Source organism: Somniosus microcephalus, chromosome 3 (genome assembly GCF_052327205.1).
Source record: "Somniosus microcephalus isolate GS21.2 chromosome 3, FLI_Smic_1.0, whole genome shotgun sequence".
Classification (NCBI taxonomy): domain Eukaryota; kingdom Metazoa; phylum Chordata; class Chondrichthyes; order Squaliformes; family Somniosidae; genus Somniosus; species Somniosus microcephalus.
Window position 1 is genome coordinate 228039559 of NC_140989.1, and position 27971 is coordinate 228067529.

Sequence of the window (27971 nt, forward strand, 5' to 3'; positions counted from 1 at the left end):
CGAAAGGTTTACAATTGGCTCCATCTACTGTGCTAAACTGGAACTGCAAATGGCAAAGGGACACAAGTGTATATAGTCCTATTATACGAGGCATCATGTACATAACTTGTTTGAGCTGTACACAAGAACTGCTAATTCTCCACCCTGCCAAACAAGATGCAGCAGATCACTGCTTAAACAGAAATGTGAGCAACACACGTCAAAAAAAATCTGGCCAATCAGGAACCAGCAATTGCCACAAGATAAACCGCTCAAAATGAAGTAACTTCTTCACACCACTTTCAGTTAACACATTCTTTCTTCGCTCGGGTAAGATCAAAAATCACTGAAGAACTTGCATATTTAGAAAATACGTCCGAAGGTGCTTCACAGAAGTGCAAGGAAAAATGGACACCCAGCCAAAGAAGGAGATATTAGGAGGAGTGAGCAAAAGCTTGGTCAGAGGGTTGTGTTTTAAAGAGGGTCTTAAAGGAGGCAAGGGATATGGAGAGGCAGAGGGTTGAGGGAGGGAATTCCAGAGATTCAGGATAAGGTGACTGAAGGCACGGCCACCAATGGTGAGGCCAGTCAGAGAAACCAGAGATCGGGGGGGGGGGGGTGGTGGGGGCGGGGTGGTTGGGGAGCAAGGCCATGAAGGGATTTAAACTCAAGGAAGAGGCGCTGGGCGATGTGTCAGTGCTGAGGGAAATCTGTCAGCGGGTATGGGGTGGGGTCGAAATGAGTGAATAGGTGCGAGTTAGGATATGGACAGGAGAGCTTTGGATGAGCTGAAGTTTATGGAGGGTCAAAGATGGGAGGCCGGCCAGGAGGGCGTTCGAATACTCGAGTGCGCAAGTGATAAAGGAATGGATAAGGCTTCCTGCAGCAGATGAGCTGAGGCCAGGACAGAAGTGGGCAATGTTGTGGAGGTGGAAGTAGGCGATGTTTGTAATGGAGAGGATGGAGCCAACATCTCCAGCACCTAAGCTTTGACCACATTCGATCAGCTCCGATGGATGGGCCACATCGTCCGCATGCCCGATACGAGACTCCCAAAACAAGCGCTCCCCTCGGAGCTCCGACACGGCAAGAGAGCCCCAGGTGGGCAGAGGAAACGCTTCAAGGACACCCTCAAAGCCTCCTTGAAAAAGTGCAACATCCCCACCGACAACTGGGAATCCCTGGCCCAAGACCACACAAAGTGGAGGAGAAGCATCCAGGAAGGCGCCGAACACCGAGTCTCTTTGCCGGGTGCAAGCGGAAGCCAAGCGCAAGCAGCGCACGTCAACCCAAGCACCCCACCCACCCGCCCCTTCAACCACCGTCTGCCCCACCTGTGACCGAGACTGTAGGTCCCGCATTGGACTCATTAATCACCTGAGAACTCATTTTTAGTGTGGAAGCAAGTCATCCTCGGTTCCGAGGGACTGCCTAAGAAGAAAATAGGATTGGAAACACAGCTCAGGATCAACTAGAACGCCGAGGTTGTGAACAGTCTGGTTCAGCCTGGGACAGTGGTCATGGAGTGGGGTGGAATCGATGGCGAGGGTACGGAGTTTATGGTGGCGGAGACGATGGCTTTGGACATCCCAATGAAAGGAAAAGGAGGTGGGGTGGCTTTGTTGGTAAAGGATGGGATCAGTGCAGTGGTGAGAAGTGATATTGGCTCAGAAGATCAAGATGTAGAATCGGTTTGGGTGGAGATAAAAAATAAGGGGAAAAAGTCTCTGGTGGGCATAGTGTCCAGGCCCCCAAACAGTAGCAATACTGTTGGACAGAGTATAAATCAACAAATAATGAAAGCCTGTAAAAAAGGTACGGTAATAATCATGGGTGATTTTAATCTCCATATGGATTGGACAAATCAAATTGGCCATGGTAGCCTTGAGGAGGGGTTCATAGAGTGCATCCTCAATGGTTTCCTAGAACAGTATGTAATGGAACCAACCAGGGAGCAGGCTATCTTGGATCTGGTACTATGTAATGAGGCAGAATTAATAAGTGATCTCATAGTAAAGGATCCTCTAGGAAAGAGTGATCATAGCATGGTTGAATTTCAAATTCAGTTGGAGGGTGAGAAAGTTGTATCTCAAACCAGTGTCCTGATCTTAAACAAAGGCAATTACAGTGGCATGAGGGCAGAACTGGCTAAAGTGGACTGGAAAAATAAATTAAAGGGTAAGACAATTGAAATGCAGTGGCGGACATTTAAGGAGATATTTCATAACTCTCAACAAAAATATATTCCAGTGAGAAAGAAAGATTTTAAGAGAAGGGAGCACCATCCGTGGCTAACTAAGGGAGTAAAGGATGGTATCAAATTGAAAACGAAGGCCTACAATGTTGCCAAGATTGATGGGAGACCGGAGGATTGGGAAATTTTTAAAAACCAGCAAAGGATGATTTAAAAAATTATAAAGAGAGAGAAGATGAATTATGAGAGTAAGCTGGCAAGAAATATTAAAACAGATAGTAAGAGCTTCTACAGGTATATAAAAAGGAAGAGGGTAGCTGAAGTAAATGTTGGTCTCTTAGAGGATATAACTGAGGAATTAATAATGGGGAACGGGGAAATGGCAGAGACTCTGAACAAATATTTTGTATCTGTCTTCACGGTAGAAGACACTAACAACATCCCAATAATGGATAATCAAGGGGCCACAGGGAGGCGGGGGGGGGGGAACTTAAGACAATCACTAAGGAAAAAGTACTTGATAAAATAATGGGACTAAAAGACGACAAGAGTCCTGGACCGGATGTGGCTGCAGAGATAGTGGATGCATTGGTTGCAATATACCAAAATTCCCTGCACTCTGGAGAGGTCCCAGCGGATTGGAAAACCGCAAATGTAACACCCCTATTTAAGAAAAGGAGGGAGACAGAAAGCAGGAAACTAAAGATCAGTTAGCCTATCATCTGTCGTTGGGAAAATGCTTGAGTCCTTCATTAAGGAAGCAGTAACAGGGCATTTGGAAAATCATAATGCAGTCAAGCAGAGTCAGCATGGTTTTATGAAAGGGAAATCATGTTTAACAAATTTGCTGGAGTTTTTGGAGGATGTAACGAGCAGGGTGGACAAAGGTGAGCCAGTGGCTGTGGAGTATTTGGATTTCCAGAGGGCATTTGATAAGGTGCCACATAAAAGGTTACTGCACAAGATAAGAGCTCACAGAGTTGGGCGTAATATATTAGCATGGATAGAGGATTGGCTAACTAACAGAAAACAGAGTCGGGATAAATGGGTCATTTTCCACTTGGCAAACGGTAACTAGTGGGGTGCCACAAGGATCGGCGCTGGGGCCTCAACTATTTACAATCCACATTAATGACTTGGATGAAGGGATCGAGTGTAATGTAGCCAAGTTTGCAGATGATACAAAGAATGGTGGGAAAGCAAGTTGTGCAGAGGACTCAAAGAATCTCCAAAGGGATATAGACAGGCTAAGTGAGTGGGCAAACATTTGGCAGATGGAGTATAATGTGGGAAAGTGCGAGGTTATCCACTTTGGTAGGAAAAGTAAAAAAGCAAATTATTATTTAAATGGGGAGAGATTATAAAATGCTACAGTTCAGAGGGACCTGGGGGTCCTTGTGCATGAAACACAAAAGGTAGCATGCAGATGCAGCAAGTAATCAAAAAGGCAAATGGAATGTTGGCCTTTATTTCAAGGGGGTTGGAATATAAAAGCAGGGAAGTCCTGCTACAACTGTACAGGGTATTGGCGAGACCACACCTTGAGTACAGCGTACAGTTTTGGCCTCCTTATTTAAGGAAGGATATACTTGCATTGGAGGCAGTTCAGAGACGATTCACTAGGTTAATTCCGGAGATAATAATAATAATTCAACTTTATTGTCATTGCACAAGTACATGAACAACGAAATGTGATCTTGCAAGCTCCCATGACTGGGAGAAGCAAAGCCGCTGCGTGCCGCCATTCCATTTCCACCATTCCTCCTGTCCGACAATCTTCAGCCCACCGCCCGGGCCTGCTCACCAGCCGCTCCTCCCGTGGCTCCTTCCGTGACCTTCTGCACCTGGTCTTCCCTGATGGTTACCCCTCCAGGTACTAACCAGGCCTGGCTCTGCTTAGCTTCCAAGCCTTGCCAGTGACCCTGTCCCTAGTCCCAGGAACAGGGGTTGACTTATGAGGAAAGGTTGATCCTATACGCATTGGAATTTAGAAGAATGAGAGGTGATCTTATTGAAACATATAAGATTCTGAAAGGAATAACAACAGAAAATGCTGGAAAAACTCAGCAAGCCAGGCAACATCCGTGGAGAGAAAATAGAGTCGACGTTTCGGGTCTAACCCTTTTTCAAAACTGGAAAGGAAATGAAATAGATCGAAAGGCAGGGCTGGGAGAGAACAAAAGAAGTGAAGAGACATTAAGAGGTATTCAAAACGAGACGAGATGGTGATAGGACTAGTGGAGACAAAAGGCAGCTCTGGATTAGGTGTGAAATGTGCTGGCAGAATGGGAGACAGCTGCCATGTGGGAGAGAAAAAAAAACCAAATATGTGGATAAAATAGAAGCAAAAATGAGATGCAACACCTGCCCTTATACCTCCCCCCTTCCCACTGTCCAGGGCCCCAAACACCCCTTCCAAGTGAAATAGCGATTTACTTGTACTTCTTGCAATCTAGTATACTGTATTCACTGCTCACGATGTGGTCTCCTCTACATTGGGGAGACCAAACCCAGATTGGGCGACCGCTTTGCGGAACACCTCCGTTCAGTCCGTACGGGTGACCCCGAGCTTCCGGTCGCCTGTCATTTTAATTCACTGCCCCATTCCCACTCAGACCTCACCGTACTCGGGCTCTTGCATTGTTCCATGGAAGCTCAACGTAAACTCAAGGAACAGCACCTCATCTTCCGATTAGGCACTTTACAGCCTTCCGGACTCAACATAGAGTTCAACAATTTCAGATCATAACCTCGGCCCCCTTTACATTTTTGCATATATTTCATCCACAGCTTTGTTTTTTTTTCTCTCTCCCACATGGCAGCTGTCTCTCATTCTGCCAGAACATTTCACACCTAATCTAGAGCCCTCTTTTGTCTCTTTACTAGTCCTATCACCATCTCGTCTCGTTTTGAATACCTCTTAATGTCTCTTCACTTCTCTTGTTCTCTCCCAGCCCTGCCTTCGATCTATTTCATTTCCTTTCCAGTTTTGAAAAAGGGTTAGACCCGAAACGTCGACTCTAATTTCTCTCCACGGATGTTGCCTGGCCTGCTGAGTTTTTCCAGCATTTTCTGTTGTTATTTCGGATTTCCAGCATCTGCAGTATTTTGCTATCGTACTAAGATTCTGAAGGGGCTTGACAAGGTAGATGCAGAGAGGATGTTTCCCCTCATGGGGAAATCTCAAACTCTGGAGCATTGCTTCAGAATAACGGATTGCCCTTTTAGAACTGAGATGAGGAGGAATTTCTTCTCTGAGCGTCGTAAATCTGTGGAATTCTCTGCCCCAGAGAGCTGTGGAGGCTGGGTCATTAAATACATTTAAGGTGCAGACAGATTTTTGCAAGATAAGGGAGTGAAGGGTTATGGGGAGCGGGCAGGAAAGTGGCTTTGAGCCCAAGATCAGCCATGATCTTATTGAATGGCAGAGCAGGCTCGAGGGGCCAAGTGGCCCATTCCTGCTCCTATTTCTTATGTTCTTATGTTAACAGGAAAATAGTGAGAACAGCAGAGGCAACTGAATGGATGGGCTTAACCTCAGTGACAAAGATGTCCTTGAAGGTCTTGTAATTATTGTTGGAGGTGAGGGTGGAGGGGTCAGAGGAGAGGGGTTTAATCAGATAGTTGGTAGGGAAGAAAAGCCAGGAGTTAGCTTAGCTCCCCAGGATGGTCCTGGAGCCACTGACGGTTTTGGTAGAGGAGAGTGAAGCCCGATAGCGCTTGACATGGTCCAGACTTGGCGATGAGTGGCTAAGCCAGTTGTGCACTCGATAGGCTCAAGTCTGCATCCCTTGCATTCGAGGGTGGCAAGATGGGGGACGTACCAGGAGGCACGACTAGAATGGGCGGTAAAGTTTGATTGGTCAACTGGGCCATAAAATAACAGAACAGACTTTCCAGAAAATGACAGACTGAAAGATAATTCTGGGAAAACTGATTTTCATGGTCACGTTCAGTTTGGGAGTTTTGTGCACTTGTCCTATCCCCATTGGCTACAGGATTGCCTCCACTAAAAACCCATTTTACGTAGGGCTCTGATTGGCAGAAGAAACTTGAAACCTAGTAGCCTGGGCTGGATTTTAACCCATGTGCAGAGGTGAAAAAGAGTTTACACCACCCAGTCTCCTGGAAGGTGCGCTCCTGACGCAAGCACAACAAATAAAAGTTTAAAAATATATTTCAACCTACTCCAAGAACTATTGTACAAATTGCTGCTTGATTATGTTGGTGATTGAATAATGAATTGCCTAACTCGACAGAGAATATCTACACAGGTCCAAACACAAGATGCTGTCAGCTGGTGACTCCTTCGGGTGAAGCAGCATCAATGAAGAATGCTGCTCTCCTGTTTTAGCCTCAGCAGTGAAATCTGTCCATCAACCAGAAACAGTCGGCAATCCTCAAACAACAAGTCAATAACTGTCTGCATCACAGCATTTTGATCACAGGAAATAAAACTCTTCCATGAATCATACAGCACTAAAGGAAGCCAATCAGCCCATTGTGCCTGTGCCGGCTCTTTGAAATAACTATCCAATTAGTCCCACTTCCCTGCTCTTTCCCCATAGCCCTGCCAATTTTTCCCTTTTCAAGTATTTATCCAGTTCCCTTTTAGAAGTTACTATTGAATCTACTTCCACCACCCTTTCTGGCAGTGCAATCCAGATCACAACATCTCCCTGCATTAAAAAAATGTTTCTGCTCAACGCCACTCTGGCTCTTTTGCCAATTACCTTAAATTGGTGTACTCTGGTTACCGACCCTCCTGCCAGTGGAAACAGTCTCTCCCGAACTACTCTAAAGAAAAGTTTTTACACAGTCTGAACACCTGATCTGCTACTGAAGAAGGGATAAATCATACAGTACTTACAAATGGATGAGTTTTCAAAGCCTCAAGCATGTCACTGGAATCATTCAGTTCTTCAAACAGTAACAATTCTAAAAGGAACAAAAAAAAGTTATACCATAGACCTGCACATGGGATGGATTTCTCCATAGAATACAGGACTCTGGATAGCTCACCGTCAAACAAAACACAGTAAATCAGAGGGTGGTTCAGGCAACAAATTACAAGAGCTCGGTTCATGCTGCACATTGACCTAAAGGTTGTTACGCTGCCTTAAATTCACTGAAATGTATCTCGTATGGTTTATCATATTTACTATGATTCCTCCTCTCCCCACCCCCCTGCCCCCCAAAACCTGGCCAATATTTATCCCTCAAATCAACATCACTAAAACAGATTATCTGGTCATTATCACATTGCTGGGGTTGTGGGACCTTGCAGTGCACAAATTGGCTGCCATGTTTCGCTACATTACAACAGTGACTACACTTGAAAAAGTACTTCATTGGTTGTGAAGCGCTTTGGGGCATCCTGAAGTTGTGAAAGGTGCTATAGAAATGCAAGTTCTTTCTTTCTTTGATTGACTGATAGCAGCCCATTTCACCTAAGAAACCTCAGAACAATAAAAAATCATATCCACTGCTAGCAATGCTCATGACTATCAAATGTGAGAGTTAACACATGCTTTTCCACGATCATTGAGGCTCTGAACATCTTTACTGTTGTAATGCTTCTTATTCTCTTCTAAATTAGCTCACTTAGAAGCCAGTATGCGAGTGGCTGAGGCTGAACTCTGGGATGATGTCACCAATCTGCCCTCTCAGAATGTCAACACTGTAATGAATAGGAGGACTTGATGAGCCAAGTGGCGAACTGTTATTCTAGCGTCAAGCACGCCGCGACAACTACACAGTGAAGTGGCCTTAACCCAATCCCCAACCAGCGCTCTTTCGCCTGACATCAACAACACTGCAGCCCGTAGAAAATTTTCAACATCTAACACGCTCAATGTCCCATTATTTCTGACACCAACCCACGTAAAACATCAGTTTGGAACGAATACCAACGCTTCATTTTACACATACATCATCAAATGTACCATCAGAAAAGATTGCTTTTCTTTTTTGGTCTGGAAAGCATTTTTATTACACACAGACCTGTGTTGCAAAGGAGTGTTGTGGCGGAGCTGGAAGCACTGCCAATGATTATGTCTCCTCAAACATATCGCAACAAGCTCTGTACTAACACGGTAGCAGCCAGTAACAACCAAAGTCTGCAGGTTGAGCATTTTCCAAAATATGTCCGTTAAAATTCTGACCCGTGTAATAAGACGGCATTTGGGAATAAATGTCTGTACAGCAGCCTCCTGATGCACCATTAAGACCTTGCATGAACATCATGCCTGTAATGTAGGGAGACATCCCAAGGTACTTCAGGGAGTATGGGTGGGGGTGGGGCGACCACGATTAAAAATAAAACCAGAAAATGCTGGGTTCCCGCTGCTGACCTGACTCAGCAGGTCAGCAGCATCTGTGGAGAGAGAAACAGAGTTAACGTTTCAGGTCAATGACTTTTCGTCTGTACCCATTCGAATTAGTGTCCATCTCTCACTGATGGATACCACTCAACTGCTCCGGGTAGAAGCAAAGGAAAAGTATAGATGTAAAAAAGGAATGATCGTTACAGCTCATTCTGTGCTGGTGAAGTAGGAAATAGCAGTGATGAAAAGTAGAGACATGAGCGCCCTCTGCTGGAGGTGGGGGGGGGGGGTCTGACAGCAGCTGGTATTCCCAGGCAATCAGGAACAATTTGCATTTATGCAGCACCTTTAAACATAGAAAAACATCCCAAGGCGCTTCATAAAAGCATAATCGTAGAAAAATTGACACCAAGCCAAAAAATAAGATATTAGGGGAGGTAGTAAAAGCTTACTCAGAAGTAGATTTTAAAGATGGTTTTAAAGGGCAAGACAGAGATGGAAAGCCAGAGAGGTTTAGCGAAGGAATTCCAGAGCTTAGGGCCGAGACGGCCGAAGGCGAAGGGAGTAGGGGAATGCACAAAGGGCCAGAGTTTGAGGAACACAGAGTTCTTGGAGGGCTGTAGGAGATTACAGAGATAGCGAGGGGCGAGGCCATAAAGTGATTTTAACAGAAGGATGAGAATTTTAAACCGGAGGTGTCGGGGGACCGGGAGCCAATGTAGGTCAGCGAGCACAGGGGTGATGAGCGAACGGGGCTAGGTGCAGGTTAAAATACAGGCAGCAGAGTTTTGGATGAGCTGAAGTTTACGGAGGGTGGAAGCTGGGCGGCTGGCCAGGAGAGCGTTGGAACAGTTGAGTCTGGAGGTAACAAAGGCCTGGATGAGGGTTTCAGCAGAAGATGGGATGAGGCAGTGACAGAGACGGGCAATGTTGCCAAAGGGAAAGTAGATTGTAATGGAGAGGATATGGGGTTGGAATCTCAGCTTGGGGTCCAATAGGACACTGAGGTTGCAAACAGTTGGTTTCAACCCAAGACAGTGGCCGTGGAGGGGGATGTCATTGGTGGCGAATGCCGAAGACAATGGCTTTGGTCTTCCCAGCATTTACTTGCCAACGTTCCATTATCCAAATACCAACCCAACCTGGCCCTGCTGAGCTTGTGACAAATACTGGGACGCTAAGTGCGGGGCAGAGCTATGGAGAATTGTGGCCCTCTAGTGCTGAAATATAACAGTTGCAGGGCTACAAGTCAGTGATCAAAGTCTTTGCCTTCCAGAACAAGCTGACATTTCCACCTGCCCAGATGGGTCAAGCGTATTACAGAATACACACCTCCGAGTTACATTTCCAAAAAGCACTTCTGCATTAAAGCTACAGCCGATAACAAATGCACAGTTCTCCCGCAGGTTGGAAATAAAAATCTACCACAGCAACAGGAACCCATTTTTTCCCCCCATGGGTCTCCACTCCTCAAAACACACAGCCTCACTCCCATCCCCAAAAAGGAGCCAGCAGCAATGAGGGTCAAAGCCACATGATCTTGAACCCTGCTTGCAATCGGACTGCCTGCCCTACATTCAGCAGCCTCCCAATCTCCACACCCAGCCTTCACACAAGGCCAACTGTATCAAATTTATAGCTACAATTTCAAATTATTTCATTTAGGGAATCATGCAGTAAAGTTTACTTACAGGAACTGGTTTGGTTCGGGACAATTTGAAAACCTTAAATTGGATAATTGTCTTTTTGAAAAAATGCTCCATTCTCTTGTCTAGTATTGCCCCATCCTACTCTTATGACAGGTGAGCGTAACTGTGCACAACTGCTCTATACTATTGTGTGGGAAGCAGTAAGTTGGAGTGTACTCTCAAGAACAACTTGCATTTAAGCGAGTGGATCAATAACCAACAGTCAAAGATTTAAAATCATTGGCAAAAGATCTAGAGGGGAGATCAGGAGATTTTTTTTCCACTCAGAGTGTTGTTGGGATCTGGAACGCTCTACCTGAAAAGGTGGTGGAAGCTGATTCTATAAATAATTTTAAAAAGGGAGTTGGACAGGTACTGGAGGATGAGGAAACGACTGGGTTACAGACACCTCCCCTTGACATTCAACGGTATTACCATCGCCAAATCCCCCACCATCAACATCCTGGGGGTCACCATTGACCAGGAACTTAACTGGACCAACCACATAAATACTGTGACAACAAGAGCAGGTCAGAGGCTGGGTATTCTGCGGTGAGTGTCTCACCTCCCGATTCCCCAAAGCATTTCCACCAACTACAAGGCACAAGTAAGGAGTGTGATGGAATACTCTCCACTTGCCTGGATGAGTGCAGCTCCAACAACACTCAAGAAGCTCGACACCATCCAGGACAAAGCAGGCTGCTTGACTGGCACCCCATCCACCACCTTAAACATTCACTCCCTCTATCACCGGCGTACCGTGGCTGCAGTGTGTACCATCTACAAGATGCACTGCAGCAACTCGCCAAGGCTTCTTCGGCAGCACCTCCCAAACCCGTGACCTCTTCCACCTAGAAGGACAAGGGCAGCAGGCGCATGGGAACACCATCACCTGCAAGTTCCCCTCCAAGTCACACACCATCCTGACTTAGAAGTATATCGCCGATCCTTCATCGTCGCTGGGTCAATATCCTGGCACTCCCTCCCTAACAGCACTGTGGGAGTACCTTCACCACACGGACTGCAGCGGTTCAAGGCGGCAGCTCACCACCACCTTCTCAAGGGCAATTAGGGATGGGCAATAAATGCTGGCCTTGCCAGCGACGCCCACATCCCATAAACAAATTTTTAAAAAGTGGGGATGTGGGACTAAGCACAGGCACGACGGGCCGAATGGCCTCCTTCTGTGCTGTAAGTTTCTATGATTCTACATAGTAAAACATCCCCAGGCATTTCACAGGAACGCCAGTCAAAATCTGTCACTGAGCCACATAAGGATATATTAGGACAGGTGACTAAATGCCAAAGAGGTAGGTCTTGAGGAAAAGAGGCTTCGGGAGCTGAATGACCTCCTTCTGTGCTGGATCATTCGATGATTCCAAGATTAAACTCGGGTGCTGCTTGTGCAAGCTGCAGGAAATATACACTGTGGTCCCACACGCTAAAACCATAAAGACGAGTCAGCTGTTGATCCTGCTGAACAAAAAGAAGCTTTTAAAACCAATGTCTGTTGAGGGCAGAGACATTCGTATCATTCTGACCAGTGGTGCCCCTGATAACAGGTTGAAAAGTCCAGTTCCAGCAATCACAGATCATTCAAAGTGGTTGGAACATGCATCCTATTTAATTGGCAATCAGCTAATGGCTGACCACCTACTGAAGTACCTCCATTTTGAGTTTATCTTTAAAGGAAATTTAAGTTACATATTAGCTGAACTGTAGCCAGGTGTCTGTCAATCAAAGCATCCCAATAATGGATAATCAAGGGGCTATTGGGGTGGGGGGGGAACTTAAAACAATCACTATCACTAGAGAGAAAGTACGAGGCAAACTAATGGGACTAAAGGTGGACAAGTCCCCTGGGCCTGATGGCCTGCATCCTAGAGCCTTAAAAGAGGTGGCTGCAGAGATAGTGGATGCATTGGTTGTAATCTACCAAAATTCCCTGGATTCTGGAGAGGTCCCAGCGGACTGGAAAACCGCAAATGTAACGCCCCTATTTAAGAAAGGAGGGAGACAGAAAGCAGGCAACGATCGACCAGTTAGCCTAACATCTGTCATTGGGAAAATGCTGGAGTCCATCATTAAGGATGTGGTAGCAGGACATTTAGAAAATCATACAGGAAACTCTTTATTATCCGGCACCAACGGGACCGGCGTGGTGCCGGTTTATCAAAAAGTCCAGATTACAGAGAGGTATAGTTTAAAAGGTACGAGGGCTCTGTACATAGCAACAAATCCAGGCTTCCCTGTTGCTTAGCAACATGTGCAGGAACGCTGGCCACAGACCAAGCGTCCCTGTTGCAAGTGCACGAACCCCAGTTACAAAGCCACAGATCCAGGAACTGCCACTAATATGAAGTAAAACTTACCTGAACCTACTCCTGCATTTTGCCAGTTAACAGAGATTTCCGGTTATTTAGGTGCCGGTTAAAAGAGAGTTTCCTGTAATTATGTCAAGCAGAGTCAGCACGGTTTTATGAAAGGGAAATCATGTTTGACAAATTTGCTGCAGTTCTTTGAGGATGTAATGAGCAGGGTGGATAAAGGGGAACCAGTAGATGTCATGTATTTGGATTTCCTGAAGGCATTCGATAAGGTGCCACAAAAAAGGTTACTACACAAGATAAGAGCTCACTGGGTTGGGGGTAATATATTAGCATGGATAGAGGATTGGCTAACTAACAGGAAACAGAGAGTCGGGATAAATGGGTCATTTTCAGGTTGGCAAACTGTAACTATTGGGGTGCCACAGGGATCAGTGCTGGGGCCTCAACTATTTACAACTATATTAATGACTTGGATGAAGGGACCGAGTGTAATGTAGCCCAATTTGCTGATGATACAAAGATAGGTGGGAAAGCAAATTGTGTGGAGGACGCAAAGAATCTCCAAAGGGATATAGATAGGCTAAGTGAGTGGGCAAAAATCTGGCAGATGGAGTTTAATGTGGGAAAATGCGAGGTTATCCACTTTGGTAGGAAAAATAAAAAAGCAAATTATTATTTAAATAGCGAGAGATTACAAAATACTGAGGTAAAGAGGGATCTGGGGGTCCTTGTACATGAATCACAAAAAGTTAGCATGCAGGTACAGCAAGTAATTAGGAAGGCAAATGGAATGTTGGCCTTTATTGCAAAGGGAATGGAGTATAAAAGTAGGGAAGTGTAAGGTTCAAAAATTTCTGCACAACCCCAGAACAGAAGGAAAGTCATTTTTAAAATGGATTTTGGAACATCACAGAAGAAATCTGTAAAAGGGATAAAAGTGTGGTTGGGCCAAACAGAAGAATTTCAAAGAGTTAAATTACACATTTTTCCAAGTGTAAGAAAGAAGAGATTTTGGACTGTTTTAAAGGAGTTATTGGGCCAAAGGGATTTAAAATAAAATCCCAGGAAGATTTTTGGCTGGTTTAAAAATGTTCAGTCTTGCAAAAGGCTGGAACAAAGGGGAGGCGGGGAGGCGGGGTGGGCCCCCCCCCCACCCACCCACCCACCCAGAGTTTGGATATTGAACTGTCTAGAAATGTCCAGTTTTACATAAGGACAATGGTTTCCCGCCAAGAATTCGCAGAGCCAGGTATCGAATAAACAGGACATGTCCCCAGGAAATACAAAGGAAGGAACATTAGCCCTACAGGTTACAACAAACAAACCACAGTCCAAAACCAATTGAAGAGATTGACAAACGTTTTGCATTTTTAAACTGGTTTCAAGGCGATCCCGAAACCAGTTAAAGGCCGATTAAGTTTAGATGAGCCATCCCCTAAACTCGTTAAGTTTGGATGGGCCATCCCCGAAGCTCGTTAAAGTTTTAAAACACATTAAAAATAACAAGCCCGCCAAATTCAACAAAGAAACCCGAGATTTGGTGGTCAGATAAGCCAGGCCCCAAATTAGTATAATGGAGGCCTGCTTTTTCAGTTCAACAGTTCAGTTCAAACAGCACAGTTCGTTCGTCAGCTCAGCGGACAGCCAGTTCAAGTGCAAGCTCAGCCAACCAGCTCAAGAGAGAGACCATCATCGGAGACTCGAAGGAAGAAAGAAGAAACAGAGATCGCGGCAACCAAAGGCCTACCGAAACCAACAACCGGCAATATTACCACCAACCAGGTAATATTGGGCCACCGCGACCAACAAGAAACCAACCGCCGAAAAACTCACGAACCAAAGACTTGTTTCCACTCTACAGGCTAGTCTGACTTACCCCTGGGTAAGATTTGGACACAAAAGACCCCAAAACTAGCCCTAACCAAAGAAAATTGGGTACTTACCCGATAGATCCAACAGCGCGACTAACCGCATCTGCGGACAAACCCAAACTGAAGACCCAACGCAGGTGCAGTCTTCTACCACGTCGGAGGTACGGCAGGCCCCAACCGCCACAACTAAAGAGAACCCCGAAATCGCGAACCTCTACATCTGTCAAGAGTCGTTTTGGTGAGCATTTCCTGGTCCTCTGGATTCCAGCCGAGCTAGGGTAAGGGTTTTTGTGTATTGTAATTCTCCCTCGCTTATTCCGAGTGTTCCCCACCCTTTTAAAAGTATAAGTTTTATTGTATTGTATATTTTCCTGTCTCAAAATAAAGATATGAATTCTTTTGACTAACCCAGGTGTCTGTTGCAAGTTTATTACAACCCCCAAATAAGTCCAAAGTCTAGAACAAAAAGGGAGTGGGAGCGATTCAAACCGCTCAAAGGAGTCAGAGGTGAAGCTGACCACACACACCACCCCTTACAGAAGTCATGTTACAACTGTACAGGGCGCTGGTGAGACCACACCTGGAGTACTGCGTACAGTTTTGGTCTCCTTATTTAAGGAAGGATATACTTGCATTGGAGGCGGTTCAAAGGTTAATTCCGGAGATGAAGGGGTTGTCTTATGAAGAAAGGTTGAGCAGGTTGGGCCTATACTCATTGGAGTTTAGAAGAATGAGAGGGGATCGTATTGAAACATACAAGATTCTGGAGGGGCTTGACAGGGTAGATGCAGAGAGGATGTTTCCCCTCGTGGGAGAATCTAGAACTAGGGGCCATAATTTCAGAATAAGGGGGCACCCCTTTAAAATGGAAATGAGGAGGAATTTCTTCTCTCAGAGGGTCGTGAATCTTTGGAATTCTCTTCCCCAGAGAGCTGTGGAAGCTGGGTCATTGAATATATTTAAGGTGGAGACAGATTTTTGAAGGCAAGTGAGTCCAGGGTTATGGGGAGCGGGCAGGGAAGTGGAGTTGAGGCCAAGATCAGATCAGCCATGATCTTATTGAATGGCGGAGCAGGCTCGAGGGGCCAAATGACCTACTCCTGCTCCTACGTCTTATGTTCTTATAATCTGAAGTAAAGACGTCTTACTGCAATTATATAGGGCCATGGTGAGATCACACCTGGTGTATTGTGTACATATTTGTACTCCTTATCTAAGGAAGGATATACTTGCCATAGAGGGAGTGCAACGAAGGTTCACCAGACTGGTTCCTGGGATGGGGGGATTGTCCTATGAGGACAGATTGAGTGGACTAGGCCGATATTTTCTAGAGTTTAGAAGAATGAGAGCTGATCTCATTGAAACATACAAAATTCTTACAGGGCTTGACAGGGTAGATGCAGGGAGGATGTTTCCCCTGGCTGGGGAGTCTAGAACTAGGGGTCACAGTCTCAGAATAAGGGGTTGGCCATTTAGGACTGAGATGAGGAGAAATGTCTTCACTCCGAGGGTGGTGAATCTTTGGAATTCTCTACCCCAGAGGGCTGTGGAGGCTCAGTCATTAAGTATATTCAAGACAGAGATCGATAGATTTTGAATATTAAGGGAATCAAGGGATTTGGGGATAGTGCAGATGAGGTAGAAGATCAGCCATGATCTTATTGAATGGCGGAGCAGGCTCAAAGGGCAGAATGGCCTACTCCTGCTCCTATTTCTTATGTTCTAATGAAGGCAGCAGACCTTCAGGGAAAATCAGTAGTTCTGTGGTTGCAAATAAACAACTTGCATTTATGTAGCGCCTTTAACGTAATAAATTGTCACAATGTGCTTCACAGGAGTATCAACAAAATTTGACACTGAGCCACACAAGAGGTATGACAGGTGACCAAAAGCTTGGTCAAAGAGGTAGGTTTTAAAGGAGCTTCTTAAAAAGGTGGAAAGAGGTACGACAGGAATAAGAAACCATATTCCAAGGATCAATTTTATGTTAAGGGTTTGCACAAAAGAAGCGTCTTTGCCATTTTTGTAAACTTTGACTACTGTAAATATACTGCGGATGCTGGAAATCTGAAATAACAACAGAAAATGCTGGAAACACTCAGCAGGCCAGGCAGCATCTGTGGAGAGAGAAATAGAGTTAACGTTTCAGGTCTGGGACCCTTTGTCAGATCTGAAAAAAGTTAGCGATGTAACAGGTTTTAAGCAGGTGCAGAGGCAGGGAAAGTGCGGGGGGGGGGGTGGAGGGGAGGAAGGAACAAAAGGGACGGGCTGTGCTAGGGTGGAAGGTAGGAGAGGTTAAATGTTGCAAATGGGGATGGCAGAATCATCAACAGCTGCCGCCTGAAAAAATGAAGGCAGGGGTTATAGTCTGAAACTGTTGAACTCAATGTTGAGTCCAGAAGCGTAAAGTGCCTAATCAAAAGATGAGGTGCTGCTCCTCGAGCTTACTTTGAGCTTCATTGGAACAGTGTAAGAGGCCGAGGACAGAGAGATCAGGGTGGGAGTGAAGCGGAGAATTAAAGTGACAGGCGACCGGAAGCTCGGGGTCACCCTTACAGACTGAACGGGGGTGTTCTGCAAAGCAGTCGCCTAATCTGCATCTGGTCTCCCAATGTAGAGGAGACCGCATTGTGAGCAGCGAATACAGTATATTAAATTGCAAGAAGTACAAGTAAAACGCTGTTTCACCTGGAAGGGGTGTTTGGGGCCCTGGACAGTGGGAAGGGGGGAGATAAAAGGGCAAGTGTTGCATCTCCTGCGCTTGCATGGGAAGGTGCCGTGGGAAGGGGAGGAGCTGTTGAGGGTAATTGAGGAGTGGACCAGGGTGTTGCGGAGGGAGCGGTCACTTCGGAATGCTGAAAGGAGGTGAGGGGAAGATGCGTTTGGTGGTGGGATCACATTGGAGGTGGCGGAAATGGCGCAGGATGATCCGTTGAATGTGGAGGCTGGTGGGGTGAAAGGTGAGGACAAGGGGAACCCTATCGTGGTTCTGGGAGGGAGAAGGGATGAGAGCTTAAGTGCGGGAAATGGAACGGACACAGTCGAAGGCCATGCCAACCACTGTACAGGGGAATCCTCGGTTGAGGAAAAAGGAAGACATATCGGAAGCACTGGTATGGAAGGTGGCATCGTCGGAACAGATGCGGCGGAGACGGAGAAACTGGGGGAATGGAATAGAGTCCTTACAGGAAGCGGGGTGGGAGGAAGTGTAGTCCAGGTAGCTGTGGGAGTCAGCGGGCTTGCAGTGGATGTTTGTCGATAGTCTATTGCCAGAAATGCAGACAGAGAAGTCAAGGAAGGGAAGAGTCGGAGATGGACCATGTGAAGGTGAGGGATGGGTGGAAATTCGAAGCAAAAAGTGAATGAAATTTTCTAGTTCAGGGCAAGAGCAGGAAACGGCACCAATACAGTCATCAATGGACCGGAAAAAGATTTGAGGGAGGGGACCGGACCGGTAGGACTGAAACAAAGAATGTTCCACATATCCCACGAAAAGGCAGGCATCGCTAGGGCCCATGCAGGTGCCCATAGCAACACCTTTAATTTGGAGGAAGTGAGTGGAGTCAAAGGAGAAGTTGTTCAATGTGAAATGCAGGGCGACACCCTCACCTTGATCCCAGGCCACATTCCAGGGACACAGTTCCATTGACATTGAATGGGACAGCCATGGGAGCACAAATTCCGAGACTCCTCCAAGAAACATAACCATAGTAAATTGCATCTTTGTCCTGAACACGCCATCAGTTTGACTAAATTCCCTTGAACAGAACTTCGGATTCCCCAAAATGGGGGAAGATAACTGCAAACATCAGAAGATTTGGCTTTCTGCTCGGACTGCCTAAATCAGCAATTCCCTTAAACTGTCATCACTGTGGTCAATGACTTAAATGTTTTTGATGCCCATCTTAAACGGCTGTGCAGAGGCAGATACTACCAGTCTGCAAGCACAGTCTGGTTTTCTTGTATCCCATAAATAACCAACACAGGCCTTCCTCAGACGTAGCATAAGCTCCGGAATCATAACACCTTATTTGTTTTATTGAAATTAAGGCATTAAAATGTAGTTAATGTGGGCTGTGTGAGATGGCTCCACAATACCTTCAGAAGCGTCTGTTCATCACTATGAAACAGCCCAATTGGCCTCTAAAGTTCATAACTTCCCCTTCCCAACATCACCATGGTTTATTACACAACATGGCTGAGCAATTTAAAAGAAAACGCTAATAGAAAACTAAGCGACATAGCCAGAACTAGTCTACTGATGTGATGCTGAGGACTTACAGCACATTGTTTGGAACTTAAAGTACTCTGTTCACTTGTGGTCACCATGGCCCAAGAAAGACTGATCCCAAGTCTTAAGGGGGCACAGCTACAAGCGAAGCCGAGAGAAACTCAAGCTCCACAAACTCAAAAGGAGGAAGCTTAACAGACATATTATGAAGATGTACTGAATTTTGAACGGATATTGATAAATTTAACATCCGCTCTCTCCACCAGCAGCAAACCAGGGCTGCAGTGTGTACTATCCACAGGCTGCACCGCAGCAACTCCCAAACCCGCGACCTCCACCACCGAGCAGGACAAGGGCAGGAGGCACATGGGAACATCATCACCTCCAGGTTACCCTCCATGCGGACTTGGAAATATATTGTGTTCCTTCATCTTCGCAAGGGTCAAAATCCTGGAACTCCCTACCGAACTGCATTGTGGGAACAGCTTCACCACATGAACTGCAGTGTTTCAAACAGTTACCGCACCACCACCTTCTCGAGGGCAACTAGGAACGGGCAATAAATACTGGCCTTGCCAGCGGTGCCCACATCCCAAGAATGAATTTTTGAAAAATTAACCAAGACTATTATTCCAAAATGAGTGAGGAAAGCAGGAACAGAGACAGAAAGTTAAATTAATGAAAAGTTATAAGTAAAACCAGGAGCAACAATTTCACTCAAACAAATAAAGGCTTGGGAATAATCTACTAGGCAGGGAAGTAGAGACCAAAATAATGCTGCTGGACATTATAATGGAAGAACTAAGGCCAAATGGTCTCTTTTCATCCTTGACAGTTATGTTCTTAGACAATGCTCGACAACTTACTAGCACAGTAAAAAATGCACAAGTTTCAATATTGCACCCTGTCAGTAAAGGAATTAACTTATGACTTGGTCCAACTTCACACGTAGGACTGAAGCAGTCTGCACGCCAGTTCTCAGCACTTGCTGGTGAGGTTCTAATCTTTAAGAAAAATCCAATATTTCAATAATAAGCAATTCTTTATTATTCTGAGTGCCAGCATCTCAACCAGCACCAAACCGAGCAACTCACAAAAATACAGATTTCTTTAAACAGAAAGTTTAAGAGGCGTATTTAGTGTGTTCATTTCCATGACATTTACACAAGAGTTAGAGTCAGAAATAAAATTGCAATCTCGCAGGGTGATAACCGAGCTAGTCCTAGAGGACGAAAGGGTAAAACTATTCGCCACTGTATCCACTGCTAATTCATGCAAACTGGAACACCGAGAGCATCACTCGCCGTCACAGCCCACCCATCATGAAACCTTGCGTGAATCTGTATTCACATCTCACTACCAAGTTATGATGCACACAGTGGATAACACTGCACAGTACCACGACTGAAAATACCATCAACCTTCCTGCACCCAAAGAGAGCTCCTTAACTGCGAAAGGTCGCAGCTGTGACGCCATGATCTTGTCAGCATTTTAAAACATTTGCATGTACTGGGTGCGGTTAACTGTAAACTACTGCGACCAACGGAGCAAGTTTGGCACAAACAAGAGCACAGTTCGCACAGGCATACAGAACAGCTCAGTACACACCCATAAGCTTGAAACATTGTTCATTATTGCCCAAGCGAAGTCAAAATATTGATCTTGCTTCAGTTCACATTATTTATTGGCCTCAATTCAAAATATTATGAAGCGGAAACTCTTCCTCCCCCACCCCCCACCCAATCAGATGCAACTACTCTAAGCTATCCATTATTCACAAAACAAAGCTGCTAACAGAACCCACCTCTTTGCCCAAACTCCTTGTTTGACTCGGCATCCATTTTTGTCTGATGAGGCTCCTGTGAAATGCCTGGGGATGTTTTTCTGCCTTAGAAGTGTTATATAAATGCAAGTGGTTGATGTCGTGTACGTGTTGCATATCATCAGGTATTTTTTTCAGCTGGCGCTTGTTTAGGTCAAATTGTGGAAGACCAGCATCGATGGGCCAACTCCTCTCATTAAAACTGCAATTCAGAGTCGCCCAGCTCAGCAGCTGAATCCAAGAGCCATGGACAAAACAAGTGTCTTCTTCTTCTTAGGCAGTCCCTCGGAACAGAGGCTGACTTGCTTCCACATTAAAAACGAGCTCGCAGGTGGCTGATGAGTCCAATGCGGGACCTACAGTCTCTGTCACAGGTGGGACAGACGGTGGTTGAAGGGGTGGGTGGGTGGGGTGCTTGGGTTGACGGCGCTCCTTGTGCTGCTTGCGCTTGGCTTCCGCTTGCTCCCGGCGAAGAGACTCGAGGTGTTCAGTGCCTTCCCGGATGCTTCTCCTCCACTTTGTGCGGTCTTGGGCCAGGGATTCCCAGGTGTCGGTGGGGATGTTGCACTTTTTCAAGGAGGCTTTGAGGGTGTCCTTGAAGTGTTTCCTCTGCCCACCTGGGGCTCTCTTGTCGTGCCGGAGCTCCAAGTAGAGCGCTTGTTTTGGGAGTCTCGTATTGGGCATGCGGACAATGTGACCCGTCCATCGGAGCTGAAAACAAGTGTACCCTTCTGGTGACAACATCAAGGACCTGCGCTGCATCAAGCGAACTTCAGGAGCCAGAATCTGACCGAGACCATCACCAGTATAAAAACAGTTCATGAAGAAGATTGATGAAGTTCATGAAGCTCTCCCTAGCATCTGTCTGAGGCTGAACCACACTGTTCGCAACCTTGGTGTCATATTTGACCTTGAAATGAGCTTCCGACCACATATCCGCAGCATAACAAAGACCGCCTACTTCCACATCCATAACATTGCCCATCTCCGCCCTTGTCTCAGCTCATCCACTGCTGAAACCCTCATCCATGACTTTGTTACCTCTAGACTTGACTATTCCAACGCACTCCTGGCCGGCCTCCCACATTCTACCCTACATAAGCTTGAGGTCATCCAAAACTCGGCTGCCTATGTCCTAACTCGCACCAAGTCCCTTTCACCCATGACCCCTGTGCTCGCTGACCTACAGTGGCTCCTGGTTAAGCAACACCTTGATTTCAAAATGTTGTTCCTTGTTTTCAAATCCCTCCATGGCCTCGCCCCTCCCTATCTCTGTAATCTCGTTCAGCCCAGCCCCCCCCCCCCCCCCCCCCCGAGATATCTGCGCTCCTCAAATTCTGCCCTCTTGAGCATCCCAGATTGTAATTGCTCAACCATCGGTGGGCGTACCTTCAGCTGCCTAGGCCCTAAGCTCTGGAATTCCCTCCCTAAACCTCTCTGCCTCTCTTTCCTCCTTCAAGACGTTCCTTAAAACCTCCCTCTTTGACAAAGCTTTTGGTCAGCTGCCCTAATTTCTTATGTGGCTCAGTGTCCATTTTTTGTCTTGTAATACTCCTTTGAAGCACCTTAGGATGTTTTACTATGTTAAAGGCGCTATGTAAATTCAAGTTGTTGCTGTTGTTGTTCAGGTGAACCACTAAGGGCACAGGCACTCCGACCGGAAGAGAGGAAAGGAAGAAACAAAGAGAGGAAAGAAAGAAAGAGCTTGCATTTATATAGCAACTTTCACAACCTCAGGACGTCCCAAAACACTTCACAGCCAACCAAGTACCTTTGAAGTGTAGTCACTGTTGTAATGCAAGAAACGCAGAAGCCAATTTGCGCACAGCAAGCTCCCACAAACAGCAATGAGATAATGACCAGATAATCTGTTTTAGTGGTGCATTGGCCCAGAATTTGCGGTCAGCTGCAAAGCGAAGGCATTCGCCACTGGCCCTGAAGTAAGCTTCACACAAGGATCAAGAAACTTGTTGCTTAAAAATTTTAACTTTTATTAAAATGGATAAATTTGACACTGCACAATATTAAAATTAGTTTTCCAGGCCCATAACCTTTGTTTAGCAGCCAATACGCTGGTAAAACCCCAGTTACACCTAATCCCTTTGGGTCTAACTTTTAGTGGGGAATTTAACAGCGGCATTACTGAGGATGAGCCGAAGTTTGTGTCAAATTTCCCTGATTTGAGAGATTGCTGGCTCTGTGGCAGCGGGCAAGCAGGGGTGGGGGGACACAGCGTAACCTGTGGAGGAGCAGTGAATGACTGACCACAACTTCAGGATTTCCGCATTAGGCTGCGCATGTGCTAAATCCTGAAGTTGCAGTCAGTTTCAAAGGCTGCCAGTTCGTCTTCATCAGGACCGCAAATTCCAGGCAATCGTAGGCAATGTACAGCCCACACTTGGCCTGGGTCCCAGAGCTGTCAAGATCTTGACACAGCATGAAATCCATTTGAACAAATGGGGTGGGGTGGTAAAGAGAAGAATCCTTGATTCACTGCTTCTAATGAACTGATAAAGGCACACCTTTACAGCACAATGGATTTGAAAGCAATACATAAAGAGGAAATCTTAACAAACACATTGGTTACTAAGTGTGCCAAAATGGTCAAAGCATTGTTATCCCAAGGAAGTCAAGTTCCCCTTCACAGAAACTGAAGAATACCAGTTTATCCCTTATGAAATCATAGCTTTGAAACATGTTATTACAGAACTTACAATTTCATCATCAGAAAGTAAGTTATGGTAAAGAATTTCCCACCCACAAAGTTGTGGTTACGACAAAGGTCACACACACACACACACACACACACACACACACAAAAAGATCTAACTTTAACCCAGATTGAGTGATGAACACTCCTCATGGCACCTTACCCCCTGTCCCAGCACACGCTCCCCTGTCCCTCCAGCTAACAGATAGTCACTGATTTTAACCCTAATCCCAAGCAACTGCCACCTGCCTCCACATAACATAAAGAACATAAGATGTAGGAGCAGGAGTAGGTCATTTGACCCCAGGAGCCTGCTCCGCCATTCAATTAGATCATGGCTGATCTGATCTTGGTCTCAACTCCATTTCCCTGCCTGCTCCCCATAACCCTTGACTCCCTTACCTTTCAAAAATCTGTCTATCTTCACCTTAAATATATTCAGTGACCCAGCCTCCACAGTTCTCTGAGGAAGAGAATTCCAAAGATTCACGACCCTCAGAGAAAAAGTTCCTCCTCATTTCCGATTTAAAAGGGTGCTCCCTTATTCTGAAACTATGCCCCCTAGTTCTAGATTCCCCCACCAGGGGAAACATCCTCTCTGCATCTAACCTGTCAAGCCCCCTCAGAATCTTACGTTTCACCCTAACCCCGGGATCCAGCCTCTGTCCGTATCCCAACTGCCCCCAATCTCCGACACTTACCCCAATCCCGGTTTAGTTCCCGCTCCCGGGACGCGCTGCCAATGTTGCTCCCCGCCGGCTTCGGCCTCTCGCTCAACTCGGTGGCCATGTCCCGGGTCTGTCTGTCTGTGTCTCTCTCTCTCCCTCCCTCTATCCCGGTTTTTCTCTCTCTATCCCCGTTTTTTTATCCCGGGTCTATCGCGGTTTTTCGATCCCGGTTTTTCTCTCTATCCCCGTTTTTGGGGCTTTTCCGTCGCGAGCAACACGTCTGCTTAACAACAACTTGATGGCTACGGCGAGTCCAGAAAGTCAAGCAGCAGCAGCTCGAAATCGCGCAGTCGCACCAACATGGGCAACCCCAGCAACGGGGATTCAGTGACACGGCAACACCACTGCAGTTAGAGAACACTGTTGGTGCTGACAACAGGTTGCTTAGCTCCTTTAAAGAGAAAAAGCAGGTTATTGCGGTGGGAAGAATTGGCAAAGCACTGGAAACACTTGACTTTGATTTTTCTCTTCACAGACACTTTATTCCGGACAATCCTAAAAAAAATTAAGTCACCAGAAAGCTGACTGTGATTGAACCAGAAACAAAATTTCAGCCGAACATCAAATACAAATGAAACACAAATAAAAAAGGGCTCGGAAAAAAAAATTCACAGAGCATGAGGGAGCCGGAGAGCGGAGAATGCACCACGTTCCCAGGAGAATGAAAGAAAGAAAGACTTGCATTTATGGCGTCTTTCACGACCACCAGACGTCTCAAAGCGCTTTGCAGCCAATGAAGTACTTTTTGAAGTGTAGTCAGTGTTGTAATGTAGGAAACGTGGCAGCCAATTTGCGAACAGCAAGCTCCCATAAACAGCAATAGCATAATGACCAGATAATCTGTTTTTGTTATGTTGATTGAGGGATAAATATTGGCCAGGACACAGGGGATAACTCCCCTACTCTTCTTCGAAATAGTGCCATGGGATCTTTGACATCCACCAGAGAGGGCAGACAGGGCCTTGATTTAACTTCTCATCCGAAAAAGGGCACCTCCAACAGTGAAGCACTCCTTCAGTACTCCACTGGAGTGTCAGCCTGGATTATGTGCTCAAGTCTCTGGAGTGGGGCTTGAACCCACAACCTTCTGACTCAGAAACAAGAGTGCTACCAGCTGAGCCACAGCTGACACAATACGCCACCTTAGCAGCGGAGAATGCGCCACCATCCCAGCGGAGGCCAAGGAGAAGGCTGCCCATAGCTATGGAGCCGTGGGACCCAGAGCTCACAGATACTCGCTTTAAAAGAAGGATGTTCAAGGAACATCATACCTGCATGGAGCCTGTAAGGAAGCTGGGTTTTGGCCTCCTGACAATATGCTGCCGAGGAACCAGATGAATCCTTAATTCCCTCCTTTAAGTCCTTTACTGGGCATTTACCTCCCAGTGTAGGTCTAGGGATGACTGGTGCCTGACTCATCTTACACCAACAGTTCAGATTTAATTGACGAACCCTTGGTTAAGTCACCCTCGAGCTACTGAGTAACTGAGTTCATTCTTTTTTGCCAAATCATCAAAGAAGAAGCCAAAACACAAGTAATGCACTAAACACTATTTACTGGTTTCAAATCACAACTTAAAGTTCAGGTTGGACACACGAATGCTTAATAGACATACTAAAAGGAAATAAGAGGGGCAAAGAGAGAGTATGAGAATAGATTAGCAGCTAACATAAAAGGGAAGCCAAAATTCTTTTATAAACATATAAATAATCAAAGGGTAGTCAAAGGAAGGGTGGGGCCGATTAGGGGCCAAAAAGGAGATCTTCTTTTGAAGGCAGAGGGCATGGCTAAGGTACTAAATGAGTACTTTGCAAATGAGTCTTCACTAGAGAAGAGGATGCTGTCAATGTAGCAGTAAAGGAGGGGATAGTAGCGATATTGGATAGGATAAAAGTAGTAGATAAAGAGGAGGTACTTAAAAGGCTGGCAGTGCTCAAAGTAGAAAAAACACCCTGTCTGGATGGATGCATCCTCAGTTACTGAGGGAAGTAAGGGTGGAGATAGTGGAGGTTCTGGCCACAATCTTCCAATCCTCCTGAGATATGAGGGTGGTGCCAGAGGACTGGAGGATTGCAAATTTACTCCCCTGTTTAAAAAAGCGGAGAGGGATACAACCGGCAATTATAGGCCAGTCAGCGTGACGGGGTGGTGGGGGAACATACAGAGACAATAATTCGAGACAAAATTGGAAAAATATGTGCTAATAAATGAAAGTCAGCATGGATTTGTTAATGGCAAATTGTGTTTGAGTAACCTGATTGAGTTCTTTGATGAAACTATGAAGAGGGTTGATGAAGGTTGATATTGTGTATTTCAAAAGGCATTTGACAAAGTAGCACATAATTAATAGACTTATTAACAAAATTGAAGTCCATGGGATTAATGGAACAGAGGCAGTGTGGATACGAAAATGTCTAAGAGACAGAAAGCAGAGAGCAGTGGTAAACAGTTGTTTTTCAGACTGGAGGGAAGTATACAGTGGTGTCCCCCAGGGGTCGGTATTCGGAACACTGCTCTTTTTCTTATATATTAATTACCTGGACTTGGGTAATCAGGGCATTATTTTTTGCTGATAACACAAAACTCAGAAATGTAGTAAACAGTGAAGAGGATAGTAACAGACTTCAGGAGGCCATAAACAGACTGGTGAAATGTGCAGACACATAGGAGATACAATTTAATGCAGAGAAGTGTGAAGTGATACATTTTGGTAGGAATATGAACTAAATGGTACAATTTTAAAGGGGATGCAGGAACAGCAACACCTGGGGGTGTACGTACACAAATCTTGGAAGGTGGCAGGGCAAGTTGAGAAGGCTGTTTTAAAAGCATGCAGAATTCTTGGCTTTATAAACAAAGGCATTGAGTACAAAAGCAAGGAAGTTATGCTAAACTTTTATAAATCACTGGTTAGGCTCAGGCTGGAGTATTGCATCCAATTCTGGGCATCATATTTTAGGAAGGACGTCAAGGTCTTAGAGAGGGTATAGAAGAGATTTACTAGAATGGTACGAGGGGTGAGGGACTTCAGTTACTTGGAGAGACAAAAGAGGCTGGGTTGTTCTCCTTTGAGCAGAGAAGGTTAAGGGGAGATTTAATTGAGGTGTCCAAAATCATGAAGAGTTTCCATTCTTTCCAGTGGTAGAAAGGTTGTGAACCAGAGGATACAAATTTAAGGCAATTGGCAAAAAAACCAGAGGAGATGAGGAGAATTATTTTAATGCAGCAAGTTGTTATGATCTGGCCTGAAAGGGTGGCGGAAGCAGATTCAATAATAACTTTCAAAAGGAAATTGGATAAAAAGTGCAGGGGAGTGGGGCTAATTGGACAGCTATTTCAAAGAGCTGGCACAGGCATGATGGACCAAATGGCCTCCTTCTGTGCTGTATCATTCTATGATTCTGTGATTCTATAAACATAATCAGAGTTACCTAGTAGTTGAATAGCAAATCATTAATGGACAGAATTACCTAACGAGACAAGCAAAGGTTACTTACACAGTGTATATTGCTATAAATTAGTGCTAATAGATGCTGAGTATTAACTACAGCAGTGACCAGAGTCAAAGGTTATAAATTATTGAGCTTATTTTAAGAGTAATTCCTTAGATAGCTGACAAGTTAACAGCTTTGAATAGCCAGTCCATCAAATAACGCAAGTCTATGTGTGATTAACAATTTTCAGAGCTTACACAACCTCATCCTCATGAGTGGTGTGGTTGTGTCAATCTCCTTCCTTTCCTGGGGCACAGGCATTGGCTTCTGGAGTGTTGAGTCAGTGAACAGTGGGATTATCTGTTTCACGTGGATCTTCGGTTCCCAATGAGTCCACTGACGTAATAAAACTCACTACGCACTTGGTTTGAGTATAAAGCAAGGCTTTAATTAACTTGTTTCAGAACATGGAGGTCTAGTTGTACTTCACTAGTTCCTGTCTTACAAAATGTCCCTGGGCAAGCTGGGCCCACGCCCGAGTATTTATACTCCTTGGACGGCGCCACCAGCTGGCCGTCCAGTGTTATTTCATGAGTAGTTTCTTTATGATGGTGAGATTTATAACATTCTTCCTGCCTAAAAGATTTGGAAGTCCG

General features: G+C 45.5%; 1 protein-coding gene across 1 annotated transcript in view; it reads right to left on the minus strand.

The window, feature by feature from the left end:
- atf6 (activating transcription factor 6) overlaps nucleotides 1-24142 on the minus strand; it is a 284152-nt gene extending 260010 nt beyond the window's left edge. The window contains exons 1-2 of the mRNA XM_085977996.1: nucleotides 23854-24142; nucleotides 7044-7111 (exon numbers count right to left, since the gene is read on the minus strand). Coding sequence (XP_085834122.1) covers nucleotides 7044-7111; nucleotides 23854-23941 — 156 coding nt within the window. The 5' untranslated portion in view covers nucleotides 23942-24142. The remainder of the gene's footprint in view (nucleotides 1-7043; nucleotides 7112-23853) is intronic.
- Between the last annotated feature and the right edge of the window lie 3829 nt (nucleotides 24143-27971).